Source organism: Pelodiscus sinensis, chromosome 1 (genome assembly GCF_052426305.1).
Source record: "Pelodiscus sinensis isolate ZL-2025 chromosome 1, ASM5242630v1, whole genome shotgun sequence".
Taxonomy (NCBI): Eukaryota; Metazoa; Chordata; order Testudines; family Trionychidae; genus Pelodiscus; species Pelodiscus sinensis.
In genome coordinates, this window is record NC_143052.1 from 340,640,782 (window position 1) to 340,657,979 (window position 17,198).

Sequence of the window (17,198 nt, forward strand, 5' to 3'; positions counted from 1 at the left end):
ATTCACCTCCTGGCTTGCTCCCTGACAGCTCTCCCTTGTTTTCCTGGAGGGATTTAGAGATGGGACCATAAAAACAAATGCACGTGAGCAGGGCGCCAGAACGAGACAGCTCTTTGTGATGCTGCCGTTGTCTCATTGTGCCCCATGGGGCCCTGGATCCATTCGGCAGCACTGCCTTGGCCTAGCGGACCCCGAGGGGCACAGAGATGCTGATCGTTCTCCATGGCAGGGTCCTGTGGAGACCTTTCTGTCACTCCCACTGGCTCTCTGCTGAGCCTGATCCCTCTCTCTCTACTCCACACAGGGGTTCTGGTAGCCTTGGGGACCAAGGAAGCCATCTGTCAGATAGGGCCTGACGCTAGGGGCCCCAGAAAGAGCCCTGGAAAATGGCGGGGGAGGGTTGGGTAGGGGAAGGAATCACAGAGGTTAATGCTGCCCCACCATCCGCTATGGCGAGTGTAGAGAGTGGGATCTTCGGGACAGAGGGCCCTTCTCCTGGCTTATGGAGCTGTCAGCCAGCCCTGCCATGCAGGCAGGGAGTGGAGAGAAAGGAGCAACTCAACAGTTCAACTCTCTTGCTGTCCCCATGAGTGTCAGGCAACCAGGGAGCTTCTCCTCACCGTACCTCTGCAGGGGCCTGGAAGGGGGCACTTGGCATTGAGCAGTAGAGTCATTGTCTCTCCTCTGGGGAAGTAGCCGGGCTGCCTGCGCTGCCCAGGACGTGACCAGTGCTGAGGGGGAGGGACGTACATCCCAGCCTGGCTCTGAACCAGCACTGTCAGGTTTTCACCCATCCTCTAACTCCGAGCTCTACCTAATCCGCATCCAGCACCTGCTGCTGGGGTGGGTGTTAACGTCTTTCAGAGCCAATGGCCCCTCAATGCAAGGACAGCAGGCGAGCCTCCCACCTTCAGGAAAATCTTCGTCTTGCCAATCTGCCAGTCGTCATCTTTCCCCAGCACTGCTTCAGCAATTCGCTGGCACGTTCCACGCAGGTCGCCCTAGGAAAAACGGGGCCACGGGATTAGCAGCCATACGCCTCACACGAATGGCAGTTGCCCCAACCAGCTACAAACATGGGGCGGAGTTTGATCTCCCTTCCACTTGTTTTACACTGGTGTAATGTAGGGACATTCATGAGGCTACTGCAGGCTTCCCTAGGAGCACCGAATGAAAGCACTGATTCATTCCAGTCCCAGTCCCACGACAGTGGCTGCCACGGCTGCCTAGTGTCTGTACAGTAGTTGTGTGGTGGTGGAGCAACACAGTGGGCTGCACCGTGGCTTGCAGAGGCCCGGTGGCGGTGGGAGAAGGAGGAGGGATGCCACCTCAGTGGCGAGGTCAGAGGCATTATACCTTTGACAGTAGCGCCTACTGCATGGGTGACCGGTATGCCCGGTGGGGGAAGGCTCTGCCTTCCCAAACCACCAGCCTGGCCCTGCCCACACTCCACTGTAGGCTTTCTGGGGGCAGAGTGTTGCTGCCCCCAACGCCCGCCCTCCCCATGCTCTGGGGCCAGGGAGGCTGGAGACGTGGGCCCTCCCTGTGCCCCAGAGACAGGGAGACTGGAGTCACGTCCTCCTCCTCTCTTCTCAAGCTCTGGGGCTGAGGAGGCTGGGGACGTGGGCCCTCCCTGTGCTCCAGAGCCGGGGAGGCTGGAGCCATATGCCACCCGCCCTCTCTGTGCTCTGGGGCCACAGAGGCTGGAGTTCTGTGTCCTCCTCCCTCCCCATGCTCCGGGGCCAGGGAGGCTGGGGCATGCGCCTGCCATCCCTGTGGTGGTGAGGGGCATGCATGTGGCGCGCTACCCCACCTCTCTATGGTGGGGGTGGTGGCTTGGCTCCTGTGGGAAGTGGGGCTTCAGCCAAAGGGGTGGGACTGGAGCTGGGACCATGCCCAGCCCTACCTTCACCAATTGCTCATGGCCTATTGAGTCTCTAATGTAGTATCCCCACAGCCCCCAGGTAAGGCAAGGAAATGCTATCCCCATTTTACAGTTGGATGTCTGAGGCCCAGAGACTAAGGGCCAGATTTTAAAGGTACTTAGATGTCTAACTTCCATTAAAATCAACAGGAATTAAGCACTTATATACCTTTGAAAATCTGTCCCTATGCAATTTGTCCAAGGTCGCACAAGAAGTCTATGGCAGAGCAGGGAACTGAACCCAGGTCGCTGGCTAGTGCTCTATCCACCAAGCCTTCCTTACTCTTGATTTTCTCTGGGGCATTAACAGTAAGTTTTTTTTATAAAAATCCAAGCTGCTGCTTAAACCTGTACCTGCTTGTATGCCGGCTTCACCCCAGGCATGAGGACACGATACCTGTCCACAAACTCCACAAAGCTGTAGCGGATGGGGTAGCCAGCCCTGCGGATCCGGATGGTCTCCATCATCCCTGAGTACCTCAGCTGGCGAACACACAGCTCCCGATCAAACAACTGGGGGGGGGGGGGGGGGGGGAGAAATCAGACGGAAACATCAGGGGCTCTTTTCATTCTGGTTTCAAATCTCACCAGCCTGAGGACTGGTGTGAGCTGTACTGCCCAGCTGAGGCCAGCCGGATTGGGAGAGTGGAGGGCACGACAATCCAAATACAACATCTCTATGAAAACGTTAAGGATCACATCACAGAAGGGCCTGATCCATCCCTCTGTTTAACTCCGACGTGCTGAAACGGATCAAGAATCAACCACAGTAAGCCAGAGCGCAGTGGATGCGAACAGAATGGCCCCCATCACACACCATATCTGAGGGTGCATCTACACAGCAGGGCTTACCTCGAAATAAGCTACGCCACGTCAATTGAGCCACGTCAATTGTGTAGCTTATTTCAAAAAAGCTTATTTCGAAATTGGGAGTGTCTACACTACACTTATTTCGAACTAGAGCACTTTCCCTCCCTCTTCCCTTACTCCTCGTACAGAGTGAGAAGTCCTCCAGCTTGACAGGATTTTGACATTATTTCGAAGTAACTGCGTGCTGTGTAGACGCGGACTAAGTTATTTTGAAATAATGCTGCTGTGTATACATATCCTTAGGGTGCGTCTACACTGCAGCGTTTTGCCGGAAAAACAATACTTGCGTCCACACTGCCATTGAGTTCTTTCGTCAGAAAGTTGAAAGAACAGAGGGGTTTTTCCGACAGAGGTAAACCTCATTCTATGAAGAAGAAGTCTTCTTCCAAAAAAGCTTTTTTGGGAAAAGGCATGTGTGGATGCAGAAGAGGGAGTTCTTTCGAAAGAAGAGGCCTCCAGGAAATAACACAGGTGCCTTGGTGGCCACTCCGTCCACAGTAACCACAACTTAAATGCAAGATATTATCCAATCAATATGGACACCATCTTTCGAAAAAGCACATCGCTTTTTTGTTGCACTTTTGCTGTGTGATGCTCTCTTTCGAAATAAGCTTTTCAAGAAGATCTCTTCTGGAAAAGCTTCTGAAAGAAACTTGCAGACTAGACATAACCTAAGATATGTCCCACGCATTTAGCCATATAACCCCCATGGAAGGTAGAAAAGCATCACTTCACAGGAAGAGAGCACTGAGAAGGAAAGGGACTGGCCCAAGATCACAAGCAATTTGGGGAAGAATGGAGAATTGAACTTGACTTCCGAGTCCCAACCTAGTGCTGACCCCAGAATGCTCCTGAGAAGGGAACCAGGTTACCTGGCAAGTAGCAGAGGTCTCTATAAAGGTGCGTGGGTCTAAAAATCTATATTGTATGTATGCTATACAGAATATGCAAGTACAAAATGCAGGCATTGGGGTGTGAGTTGCACATACACTACATCCCCAATTTCCTCGTCAGTGTGATCTTGCTGTTGCATTCCAAAAGGTGCACGTGTGCATGTGGTTCCCCCCATCACAGCGCTGCATGGCAAACGTACATTCTAGTGTTGTGGAAGGTCAAGAAAACTCCTTCCCCGTAGGCTTACAAAAGGAAGTTGGATGGTTGTCTGTCTGGGATGGATTTTAGACCCAAAAAATTCTGCCTCTTGGCAGGGGATTACACTGGATGACCTTGGTGGTCCCTACAAACTCCACGATTCTGTCTCCTTGCTGAGCCTCCATCTCTCCTTCCAGAGCAGGCAGGCAAGAGGTAGAGGAGGCAACAGGAGGACAGGGTGGCCAACGGTGCTGAGAAGCAGGGACCTGGGTCTGGAGAAAGCTCAGGAGGAAATGTCATCCCTGTTCCAAGTCGTGCTGGTTGCCGGAAGCTTCAATTGCTGCTTCCTCCCCATCTCCTAGGCCTGGCCTGGCACAAGAGAGACCAGCTGAGACCTCTTCCCTCCTCCCACTGAAGAAGTCAGGACCATGAATCAGAAGTCACATCTATGGCCAAGAGGGGAGCCCTGCTCCTCCCCTTTCATTGCCCCTCTACCAAACCACTGAGTTATCCTTCCACTCAGGGAGGAGAAGGAAATACCTGCCCTGAGGAGTTTCCAATGTAAAGAGGCACAACAGCCCTTAATCATGAGCTGAGAAAGGGAGCGGGGGTGGAGGAGTCTGATTCACTGACCAGTTCAGGCCTCCTGGGGAGGAGGGGGACACGACATTGGCTCTCTGCACAGGAGGTTTCTACGCCCTGAGCACCTCAGAGCTGTGCTCTTCGAGGGATCATGTTGGGGTTGGTTATTAATATCACTGAAGAATTCCAATGGCACGCAGAAACCTCGGGCAGAGCAGGGCCCCATTGTGTCAGGTGCTGGACACATTTCCTGGCCCCAAAGAACTTAGGGTATGTCTACACTACAAAGTTAGTTCGAACTAACGGACGTTAGTTCGAACTAACTTTAATAGGTGCTACACTAGCGCTCCGCTAGTTCGAATTTGAATCGAACTAGCGGAGCGCTTAGTTCAAACTAGGTAAACCTCATTTTACGAGGACTAAGCCTAGTTCGAACTAGCTAGTTCGAACTAAGGGCTGTGTAGCCCTTTAGTTCGAACTAGTGGGAGGCTAGCCCTCCCCAGCTTTCCCTGGTGGCCACTCTGGCCAACACCAGGGAAACTCTATGCCCCCCTCCCGGCCCCGGACCCCTTAAAGGGGCACGGGCTGGCTACGGTGCCCGTGCCAGGTGCAAGCCTGCCAGCACCCAGCTAGCAGACCCTGCACCTGGCACGGCACAGAGCCACCCACCCGATGCCCCCCAGCCCACCCCCTCTTCCCGGGACCAGGCTGGCGGCTCCCGGGAGCTTCCCCTGGACCGCAAGAGGCGGGCACCTTCCTGGGCTAGTGCGGACATCGTGGACCTTGTCCACGATCTCCGCACTAGGCACAGGAAAGTGGCCGTCTAGGGCAGGAGAGCTGCCAGCCTGGCCACCCAGGACCAGGTGTGCATGAAAATCAAGGGGGTCCACTGAGACCCCCGACACTGAGCCCTGAGCTTACAATGGCCGTCCTGGGTCAGACCAAAGGTCCATCTAGCCCAGTAGCCTGTCTGCCAACAGCGGCCAACCCTAGGGACCCTGGAGGGGATGGACCGAAGACAGTGACCAAGCCATTTGTCTCGTGCCATCCCTCTCCAGTCTTCCACAAACTTTGGGCAGGGACTCCACTCCTACCCTCTGGCTAATAGGACTCCATGGACCCAACCTCCATCACTTTATCTCACTTCCCTTTCAACTCTGTTCTAGTTGTAGCCTTCACAGCCTCCTGCAGCAAGGAGTTCCACAGGTTAACTATTTGCTTTGGCAACAACAACAACTTTCTCTTACTAGTTTCAAGCCTGCTACCCAGTCCTTTCCTTTGGTGTCCTCTAGTCCTTCTTGATGGGAACTCAGGAAGAACTTTTCTGAATGCACCCTCTCCACCCAACCCCTGCTTTTAGAGACCTCTATCCTGTCCCCCCTCCGTCTCCTCTTTTCTAAGCTGAACAGTCCCAGTCTCTGTAGCCTTTCTTCATCTGGGACCTGTTCCCAACCCCTGATCATGTTAGTTGCCCTCCCCTCTCCCAGCCTTTCTCTTCCCCTCTCCCACCTCCTTTTCCCAGTCTCCCCCAGTTTTGTTCAATAAAGACAGAGTCAATGTTGGAAGAAACGTTATCTTTATTTTGTACATCAATAAGAAGGGGGTCTAGGGAAGGGTAAGTGGAAGGAGGTGAGGGAGGAATGGGGTACGTGCCCCCGATGGGGAGGACTGGGCTGGCTCTGCGGGCTTCTGGGGGTGGAAGCTCTCCTGCAGCCCCCCAATTGCCCCCTCTCCCCAGATGGCAGCCTGCGGCAAGTGCAGCCGGGCTGATGGCCGAGTGGTGTGATGTGCCCAGTGTGGGCACTCAGGGCACTCCAAGCCAGAACTTCTTTGCAAGAGGGGCACCCCTTAGAACTGTGTGTCCGGGGTGGGGGTCGGGACCCTTTAAGCACAGCCCTCGGCTAGCCTGAGACAGCATCTCCACGCTCTAAGTCCTCCTCTGATGCCCTGCCGGCACTGCTTCCGGCCATCCTTAAGCCCTGTTCAGAGTCCACTCAATGTGGACTTACTAGTTCGAACTAGCAAAACGCTAGTTCGAACTAGTTTTTAGTTCTAGATGCGTTAGTTCGAACTAGCTTAGTTCGAATTAACTAATTCGAACTAAGTTAGTTCGAACTAGCGCTGTAGTGTAGACGTACCCTTACAGTTTAAGTGTAAGATGGAACAGGCAGGTGAAAGCCAACTCAGGGACCAGAGGTACAGCTGACGTGACAGTAAGACACGCAGGCTTGGTCTCAGCCTGTCACCCACCTCGCCACCGTAAGCTCGAACTGCTCGAGGTGGGACAGGAGAGGTGCAGAGGGGGGTCTGGCCATTCCTCCTTAACGAACAGATGGGTCAGAGCCTTGAGGCCGCAGTAGTAGCCCTGATGCAGTTCTCTTGTTGCAATCTGGCGCTGTCATTCAGCATGCCCACTGTGCTTAGGGTTTGCCTCATTAACAAAGCAGGAGTTACACATTACAGAGCGCCCCAGGTCTCAAACCTGCAAGCAGCATCCTTAATAACAATTCCACTTCACGAAGGGCCAGATTCTGCCCCCATCAGCTGTTTGCAGAGTCAGGGCCACTTGCTGTAAAGAAAGGGTGGCAGAATCTGGCCCTTATACCTGACTCAGAGCCCTGTGGAGCCAATAGGAAAACTGTCACCGACTCCAGTAGTCTTAGAATCCAGCCTGTCTCCCCAGCCCACAAAGGACTAACTCTACACCCGAGGCACTTGGTCTGTGAGTTTATTTGAATTAATAAACAGTGCCCTGGGGGAAGGGACCTATTACCCTGCCCAATACAAGCTGCAGGGGCCTGGAGGCCTCTTACTCCGTTGCCCTTTCTCTGCTCCAGACCTAACCCTAACCCTAACCCACTCCTGCAACTCCCACCCCATCTCCCCAGTTCACTCAGCCCTTTACAGGTGTCACCTGATCCCTGCCCAGCTGGCGCTGCTAAATTAATAAGGCTGGCTGGCCCCATGCTCTTAAAGGGGGAGGCCACCCTGTTATACCCCGATTCAGAAAGATACTTATGTGTGTGTATGTAACTCACAGACGGTGGCCTTGAAACTGATGGGGCTACTCACACTTTGAAAGTTCTGCATGTGCTTACATACCTTCCTGAATCAGGGCATTAAGTGGGCTCCTAATTGTTTCACAGACTGCTGCCAATTTACAGATATTCTTTTCTTTCCTCCCATAATCTGTTCAATAATTACATTTGTTCCTTTCAAACTAATTGCAAGAATACACAGCTATTCAGAAACAACAGTGCAGGAGCAAGAGAATTCACTGACACACACCTGGGTGAAAATAAAATCATTTCCAAAAGTAAGTTTCACGAGGAAGCAACACATTGCGAAAGTTTATGGACAGAAGTTTTAAAATCATGTAACAAATAATGTGTAAAATAACAAATGACCAGGACTTTCCACTGTCCTTTCACTTCCTGCTATCCCATTTCCTATCATTATAAGCACACTTTCCTTTATATCCTGGGACAGAAAATTAACTCACAGAAAATGTTTTTCTTTCACAACCTTCCTGCACAGCCTTAGGTTCCATTATCGGTTTTTTGGTTTTGTATTTTTAAACACATTCCAAAAATAAACATTCCCATTTTAGTATGAAATCACATTATACATCTTAGAAAGCTGCAGCACAGAGCTTAGCATTAACTGTCCACTTTATGGGTAAATTTTGGACTGATCTTGTAACTCTCACTCTTGTGAATAATTTCAGACACCACTCTGGCTACTGGTGTGAATTGGGACTTCTGATTTGTGGGCTGCAAGAACTGGATATTACAGACCTGTTAAATCAGTGCAAAATTCCAAGCCAGATCATTCTAAAGTCCAGAGGAGTACAAATCTGTGGTTCTGGAACAATTTGATAAACTTGCATCTGGACCCAGCTTCTGATTTTCAACAGTCTCCCAAATTCTAGGGAGATCTGGTTTTGATTTGGGTCCCTCTCTGCTGGTAAATTAACACTAATATGTTTTGAAGTTAACATGCAACTAAGTGCATCTCTCACACACATTAACAAAAGCAGGACAGAACAAACTGCTCAGAAACATCAAAATATTTGCCTATTAGTTTTGACAAGTAATGGATTCACACATATATGTTCACTGCAATTATGTAGATACATTTAGCAAACTGAAGTTTATAATTTTAGAATTTCTGTGCCATTTTGCCCTTGTAACTTCACAGTTAAAGCCTGTCCATAGCTACTACACCTGGACAGAAAACAGAAAGCATAATTTTGCCCACTGTATATATAATTAATAAAGATAGCAATCACACACAACTCATAACACACAGTTATTAAATTAAGACTAAGTAATAGAACTTCTCATGTACCATCACTGTAAGTAATGATTATCAATAAATAGAGATTTTTTTTAGTAACATTAGGGTCCAATTCTGCAAGGAGCTGGAATTATGCATGCTCAGCACATAACAGGAGAAGCTCAATGCTTCACAGTCCTTGCACACCGCTAAGGACTTCAGTGGGCGCTATAGGTGTGCAAAGAATGCAGGATCATTCTAACAAGTTTGCTGTATTGGGGGATATATGGGTGTTCTCATCCCTATTATGTAGTAACTGCAATTTATCCCCAAAATATTAATCAATGTTAACTAATCATTACAAACAGATCATCATATTACCACATATTAGCTGAGAGATTATTTCCTTTGACTTGCAGCTGCTAGGGCAATCAGCTCTGTGAAAATACACATTCTAACTACCTGCCGAAGGAGATGGATGAATGGGTTGTGATATGTTCATTAGATTAAAAACATTAAAGCTAGAACAGGCCTCTCCAACTCATCACCTCCATGGAAATCACAACTGAAAACACGGCTGACCTCTCACCTGTGCCTCTCAATATCTCTGCCATCTGTTCCTTTAACTGTATTTTTATGACCACACTCCTGCAAGCCTGACTCATATGAAAAATGTCTGTAGCAATGATCTCTTTCTGCAGGTTTTTTTGGTTGAGCTTTAGAATCCTATTTAATTTCTACAGAACCTTCTTACATTTTGCTCCAACAGGAGAGAAACTATGAGGGTTCTAAAGCAATCAACCTAAAAACCTACAGAAGATGATTTCTGCAGAATTCTTAAGCCATCACATCGAATTGAATAGAGAATTGTAACCCAGCTTCCGAATTCTACAGCTTCATTCAAACATTCTCTAAGATGTCTATCATTTTCTATGGAGATCATATAGGGGAGAGGCTCCATCATTGATCTCTAAGGATTACACATTCAAGGAAGAGGTGTTCAGCTCAGGCCCTAATTCTGTCAAACTTTTGGGGGATGGTCTGTAGAAGAAAGGACCCAAACCTGCAAATCCTTCTTCAGTGGGACTAGTTCTAATTGACATCAATGCAGGCATGTGTCAGGAGCGAAGGTAAGGTTTTTAGATAGGCGGATCTCGATGGGAGATTTGCCATTAGCTTCAACAGGTCCAGGGCTTTACCCATATCATGTCCACGTGTAAACACTGCCTCTGTAAGGACACTCAAAACACACCACGCAGAGAGGAAGAACCCGCGCTTACCATGGGCTTCTTATATTCATTGGGTTTGATGCAGCGGACGAAGAAGGGCTGGCACCCGCTGAGAGTCCTCATCAACAGCTCGAGAGAGCGCTTGAACTGGCTGCTCAGCGTCGGTGAGCGCTTCCTTGTTTCTGCTCCCTGCAAGAGAGTGGAACCACAACAAATCTGTCTCAGGAAATGAAAAGATAACAGAGTTTTTCCCCTCTAGCCAAGTCACCCGGAACCTCCTTTCCAGCTGGAGCGGGAATGTGTGGGGGTGGGAAATGTGTCAAACGTGCTGCAGGGATGGAGATCAGACTTAGTGGCTGGGGAAACAGAGGGGAGAGCTGAAATATCATTTGTTTCTGAAAATTATAAGAAGGTTTTTTGCCCATGAGGCTTTTGGATTCATATTTTGCTATGAGTTGGGCCATCTCCTTAGCTGGTGGAAGTGAGCACAGCTCTGTTTACGTCAGTGGAGGATCTGTCCCAATTGTGTGTATTTCCATCTCCCTGCTCCAGACAGTGGATGTGGCATGAGACCATACAGTCAGCCAAAGATGCCTTACAAAATGATTTCCTGTAGTCCCAGGGAGGACTCTGTATGTACCTGAATTCTTTTAGGGCACAGGTACCTGGGAGGTTCATAGAAAAGAAAAAGGCCTATTTTTTATTTCTCATGGACCTGCTTGAGGTGTCAAACAAGGCTCTGCCTTGTCTTGTTGCGCAGTTGAGATGTTTTACAAAAGGCCAGATTAGATCTAATGGTTCCTCCCAGTCCTAGCCTTAAAATCTATCAGTTTATAAAGTCTGTGAGAATAGGTTGAACCTCTCTAGTCCAGCACCCTTGGGTCCTGATCGGTGCTGAACCAGAGAATTTGCTGAACCACGGGAGGTCAATATTGTCCAGCAGCATTGCCAACACAGAGGATGTAGGTAATTCCCATCAACCCAGATGAGCTAGCAGACTATAATGCCATGGGACGTGGGCATCCCACTAAATAATGAGAATCCTGGGAGGATGACAGAAGAGTAGGTGAGAGGTCCACAAAGTAAGGAGTTTGCCATGTGTTTTCCAAAGGCCTTGTGCTCTTTGCTGGCTGATGAGAAGGGGCTACAGATACCATGTGGTCCCATTATCACTGGCAATGTTTGCCAAATTGTAAGCATTTTTCACAGTTGCTTCTGGGCGCTGTGCTAAATATACAAGCAGCACTTTGCTAGAGGACAGCAACATGGAAGACTTTTACCGTGCCCGAAAACTCTCAGGGGTTTTGCATAGTTCTGGCCATAGGTTATTGCATAATGAAGCCCAAACAAGAAAACACAAAAGGAAAAGTGAACAGTTCAAAGCCAGCTCATGCACACACCAGAAAAACCCAGCAATGCCAGATCAGGAGAGTTTATTGCAGCAGCCACTGGTTATCCCAGCAAACCTTCACACAGGGCTACATTGCTAACATATGTAATTTATGCCACCAGACACAGACCCGGACCCCTGTGAGCACGGCGGAGCTGGTGATAAAATACCTGTTAGCAGAGTCTGATTGGATGAGGACAGGTTGTGTCAGCGATAACACTGCTCAGATAGCAGGCGGGTGATGGGACGGAGTTGCTTTAGATCAGAGGCGCCATGCGGCTTTGCTAAGTCAGGGTAAGTGGCCACCTGCCGTGTAGCATGAAGGACTGGCTGCAGGAGGGACTAGAATAAGATACAGAAGCAGGAGCCAGGCTTAGCAAATTCCCATTCTGGAGGTAAATATGCTCTTTTCTAACAGAATGATCTGGGTCTGATCCTTGTTCAGCCATGCTGGGGTGGAGGAGTCCATCAGAAGCCCCCCAAAGCCTCCTAAAACAGCGAATATGGGGATCGCTGCAGGGAGGTGAGGGGTATCTTCCCTCTCTAGATTACTTCCCAGCTTCTCCTCAGCATCCGCCTCTCCCTAACTCACCCCCCCCCCGCAGAGGAACACGGTCCAGGCTTCAGTGCTTTCCAGTGCAGTGCTAGGGAGAAGATTCTAATAGAAAGCAACTTAGGTTCCAAATGCTCCAGCCTCTATATACAGGCAGGGCTTACGTAGCCCATGCCTCGTCCAATCAGACGAGAGAACCCAGCGGCTGCAGGGTCCCCGTTAGCACACACACCACTTTGTGTCTCATCTCTGTACACAGACCACTCTGAAAAATGCAGCGCTACATACACTAGGGCCAGGGATCCAGGCCAGAAATTAAATTGCACAACCAAAGCTCAAGCAAGGGTTTGGACCAGAGTCGCCTGTTGTGCTGGTGTAACTCCACTGAATTCAGTGGTGTTATTCCTGATTTACACCAGTGTGAGTGAGAGGAAAAGCAGGCCCTTTGCTTTTATTCCAGCCAAGGGGTCATAAAAAGTAGAAGAGGAGCTTCCAAGAAGGACTGGCTGAGGCAGTCAGTGATGGTGTCAGTTTCATCTGGGAGAAAGAAATTCCTTAGTTCCCAAAGCTGCAAAATTCCATGGGTCAGAGGGTATACCCTGGGAAAGACCTGCATTCACATAGCTTCACTTCTAGTAATAGGCTTCCTAGCTTTAGCTGGTTTCATCTGTAAAAGTCCCTGGGACAGGGACTATCTTTTTACTTGTGTTTGTACAGCACCCAGAACTGGGGCTTCTGGACAATATTGTACCTCACGCGAAGGCCAGCAGGCCTCCCTAATGGGCAGCCAAGACAAAAAATTGATTTTGCTCTCAAACTAGGCCGGTCTAAGGGTATGTCTATACTACCACCCTAGTTCGAACTAGGGTGGTTAATGTAGTCAACCGAAGTTGCAAATGAAGCCTGGGATTTAAATATCCCGGGCTTCATTTGCATCTCGCCGGGCGCCGCCATTTTTAAATCCCTGCTAGTTTGGACTCCGTGCCCGTGGCTACACGCGGCACGGAGTAGGTAGTTCGAATTTGGAACGAGGTGTAACGGCAGTTCGAATTAGAAAGCCTAATTGGAACTACCTACTCCGTGCCGCGTGTAGCCGCGGGTACGGAGTCCGAACTACCAGGGATTTAAAAATGGCGGTGCCCGGCAAGATGCAAATGAAGACCGGGATATTTAAATCCCGGGCTTCATTTGCAACTTCGGTTGACTACATTAACCACCCTAGTTTGAACTAGGGTGGTAGTGTAGACATACCCTCAGTGAATAATTTTTCCACTCTGAAAAAAAAGGGGACTCGGATGCGGTATATGGAAGATATAGACAGAAGGGAGATGGGAAGGCATGCATTCAGCACAGCACTTCTACGCGCCTCGGATGTACTTCCTTCCACCACCTCAGATCTGCCTGTGGTCTACACCCAGAAAATGGCCCACTGCCAGACCCAGAGACACAGCGCAAGACACACATCAGCACTGAGCCACTAGGGGGATCCCATATAGGCTGTCACTCCGCGCTGGTGATGTCAGAGACAAACCTTGCCCTTTAAGAGCTTACAATCCAAGTGGCCAAGCCAATAGAGTGTGGAAGAAACTGAGCCACAGACAGGCAGATTTGTTCAAGATAACACACAGGTCAGTGCCAGAGCCCAGAACAGAATTCAGGTGACTCACATCACAGTTGAGTACCTTATTCACAGGAGACCATACTGCTTCTTGGTACCTCAATTTCCCCATTTGAAAAGTGGGGTCAGTGATACTTGCTCTTCTTTATTAATAACAAAAATTATGGTATGTCCTTTGTGGTTCCATGCGAGGACCAGAAGTCCATTAGGTTAAGTACCATACAGATAGCAAACGAAAAGATGGTCACTGCCCCAAACAGCTTACAATCTTTGAAAGTGCTTAGAGATTGAAGGCTACAAAATGCTACTTAATGGAGCTAAGTACTGTTGACACCCTAGGGTCTCTGTTACACAGATCATTAATATGAGCACAGACTGAAAATATGTTCCAACATCTCTACTCTGCCGTTCAACTCAGTGCTTAACCGTTGCTATTTGAATTCGTTAATTTTGGAAGATAAGTTATTCTGAACCTGAAGAGAACAAAAAAACAGAGGAAGTTGATAAAACCAGTTTGTCCTGTTGTTTTCCTCAAACTAACCCTGGGCAGCTGCATTTATAAAACACTTCCCACATTAATTCTCTCCTGCGTTTAGAACCCATCATGTTTCAGCCTAGAAGGAATTGTTTCTAGGGGTGGGTAGGAAAGTTCTAAAACTGGAGATGGGCCCAAATGAGACTCAACAGCCAAATACCCTGATACTTGGAGAGCAGAGAAGATCTGATTTCAAATCTGGATCAGATTTTTAAAAAAATCAGGGCTTCTGTTTATAAATATTCACACTGGAATTTCAAATTTAGCCACCCTGGAGTTCTGGAGAGTTGGCAGAGATTAAAATTCAGACCCACATCTGCATCTGAATTTTGCAAGTCAGGCCCATCTGTAATATAACCCTCCTGGTATCAGAGGCTTGTAGTGGAAATGCTGACACAACCACACTTCTAGCACCACCGATGTTATTCTCTTTTATACTATATGCTACATTCCAGCCAGACAAGAAGCAAGGGAAGGGTTTGGAAAGCCATCAGAACCAGAGCAAAGACTAAAGCTTAGTTTGGAAGGACATCGGAAAGGTTTAGAGCTACAGTTTGGATAAGCACACAATAGTTTGGTATTTACTGTATCGGATCCTCTAGGGTTTTCTAGACAAAATTTGAGCCATCCTTATAACCAGCCTGCTTGTGAGAAGAGCGGTACTTCCAACTGAACTGCAAATACAGTCAAACAGCCTCCTAGGGCTCCCAAATGAAACTCAGAAGGGCTGAGCTACATGGAAATGGAAATGGCCCCATATCCTCGATTGGCACCAATCAGTATAGCTCCACTGAAGTCAACAAAGCTACACTGGTTTATGCCAGCCAAAGATCTAGTCTATCGAGGTCAAATTAAAGTTAACCATAATTATTCAAACCTCAAAAAGAGTTTTTGGTTTAAAGACCAAAAGTGTGGGCTGGTTATGACCTTATCCAAACTGGCTTCCCGTCATCCCTGGGTCCTCTGGAGAACCTCAGCTTTCCTGGGCTGAATCTAGCAAACACACACAATGGCTCATATTCCTGCATCTACTGAACAAATCCTAAGCAGATCTGTGAACACAGATGGGACAGTGGTCACAGGTCCATCACAAACAACCAGCAAGAGCACAGTATTTATCAGCGAGAAGTGAACATTCAAAGAGGAACTCGTGTCTTTATTTTACCTTTGGAGTGGGTGCTGGTGACTGGCCAAAAGCACTGGATGCATAGCCACAGAGAAACTACAAGAAGCAAAGGCAAAAAAGAGACAGAAAACAGGGAAAAAAGTGAAAAGAAGGAATAAGTAAGAGGGAGTCCTGTGTTTTCTGTCAGTCTTTGTGATTTGGCACCACTCATACCTCGCAGAACAATGTGATCATTCTTGGCTCCTTGTCTACTTCCATCCTCTCTCCTTCCACTTATCTAAGCACTGGCCTCCTCACCACATTCTCACTACTGTTGGTGAAAGAGCATGTTCCTGCAGCTCCTGCCACTTTGAAACAACTTCCCTGTCTCTCTCCATATCATTTATTCTCCATTCCTTTTCAAACCCCGCTAAGACACACATCTCCTCTCCTCCGGCCAGAAGGTTCAATATAGAGCTGGCTGGAAAGCAGCCACAAAATCAAAATGATGACAAAAAAACCTAATGGAGTTTTCTTAATTCTCCCCCTTCCTCCCCCACCTTTAGCTCCAGTTGGTCTGAAAAGTTCCATGTAAATCAAAGTTTGATCTTCCTCTCCCCCAAAACAAAATATTGCTACACTTTAGATAATCCCCCCAAACCAGTTCTATCTTTTAATGTCCTTCCCTCTTTGCTATTGGCATTCTGTCTGCAACTGTACTACAGGCTGAATCTCTCTAGTTCAACACTCTCTGGTCTGGCAACAATCATGGGGTATGTCTAGACTACATGGCTCCATCGACAGAGCCTTGTAGATGAAGTTTCTAGACATAGGGAAAGGAAGTGGCGATTTAAATAATCGCCGCTTCATTTACATCAAAATGGCTGCCGCGCTGTGCCGATCAGCTGTTTGGTGGCACAGCACGGTAGTCTGGACGCTTTGCAGTTGACAAGGGAAGCCCTTGCGACCGCCCCGGTAAACCTCATTCCATAAGGCATAATGAGGTGGTCGACATACCCATGGTCCGGCATGATTTTAGTTAGCTGGATGTCCACTTATCATTGCTGTGGCCAAGTTTCCTGTGGTTCCATAAAGTTTGTTTACAGCCACCAATCCTGGCTCACAGTGTTCTGTGCTGTTTATTTAGCTCTAATTTACCCCTAAAGATTTTCTAAGAGCCCAGTAAGCAATGGAAGTGCTGGTAATACTGCTAGACCACAATGACTTCCCTGTGGTTTGGCAAATTCTCTGGTTCAGCACAGGTCAGGTTCCAAGGATACTGGACTAGAGAGGTTCAACCTGTACCTATCTCTGTCAGAGGAAATCTAACTGGCTTCATGGCTGAGCTTGATAAGTTTGCAGAAGGGATGGTACGATGACTATACTGGCATGTAGCCAATCTGTGACTGCTAATATCGCCGATGGCTGGTGATGGGACACTAGATGGGCCGAGCTCTGAGGGTATGTCTACACTACCACCCTACTTCGAACTAGGGTGGTTAATGTACGCAACCGGAGCTGCAAATGAAGCCCGGGATTTGAATTTCCCGGGCTTCATTTGCATGTTGCCGGGCGCCGCCATTTTTAAATGTCCGCTAGTTTGGACTCCGTGCCCGCGGCTACACGCGACATGAACTAGGTAGTTCGGATTAGGCTTCCTATTCCGAACTACCGGTACACCTCGTTAAAGTCTAAGGGCATGTCTACACTACAGACTTAAGTCAACCTACGTTACGTCAACTTACAACCACCGCAGCTGATGTCCACACTCCTTTGTCTACTCCTTTTTATCCGTGGGTGGGGCATGTCTTCACCAGGAGCTCTTTCTCTGACAGAAGAGGGGCAGAATGGGGGACTGAGAGCAGGGGCAGATGACGATTTTGCGGGGCCCAGGGCAGCACAATTTCACGGAGCCCCCCTTTGACACGGCGCATGCGCGGGGCTTCTTGAAGCGCGGGGCCTAGGGCGGCCGCCCTGCTCGCCCTGCCCTATATCCGCCCCTGACTGAGAGCCAGTGCTCTC

At 48.7% G+C, this 17,198-nt stretch overlaps 1 protein-coding gene across 3 annotated transcripts in view; it reads right to left on the bottom strand.

Annotated features, from left to right (window-relative positions):
* The window catches only part of MYO7A (myosin VIIA), a 184,870-nt gene that overhangs the window by 60,882 nt on the left and 106,790 nt on the right, over positions 1-17,198 (bottom strand). For all 3 annotated transcript variants that reach the window (XR_016348571.1, XM_075919509.2, XM_075919508.2), the window contains 3 exons: positions 10,027-10,164; positions 2,279-2,437; positions 909-1,001 (listed from right to left, as the gene is read on the bottom strand). Coding sequence is in view for 2 of the 3 variants with exons in the window: in XM_075919509.2 (XP_075775624.1) it covers positions 909-1,001; positions 2,279-2,437; positions 10,027-10,164 (390 nt within the window). In the remaining variant the exon portion in view is untranslated. The remainder of the gene's footprint in view (positions 1-908; positions 1,002-2,278; positions 2,438-10,026; positions 10,165-17,198) is intronic.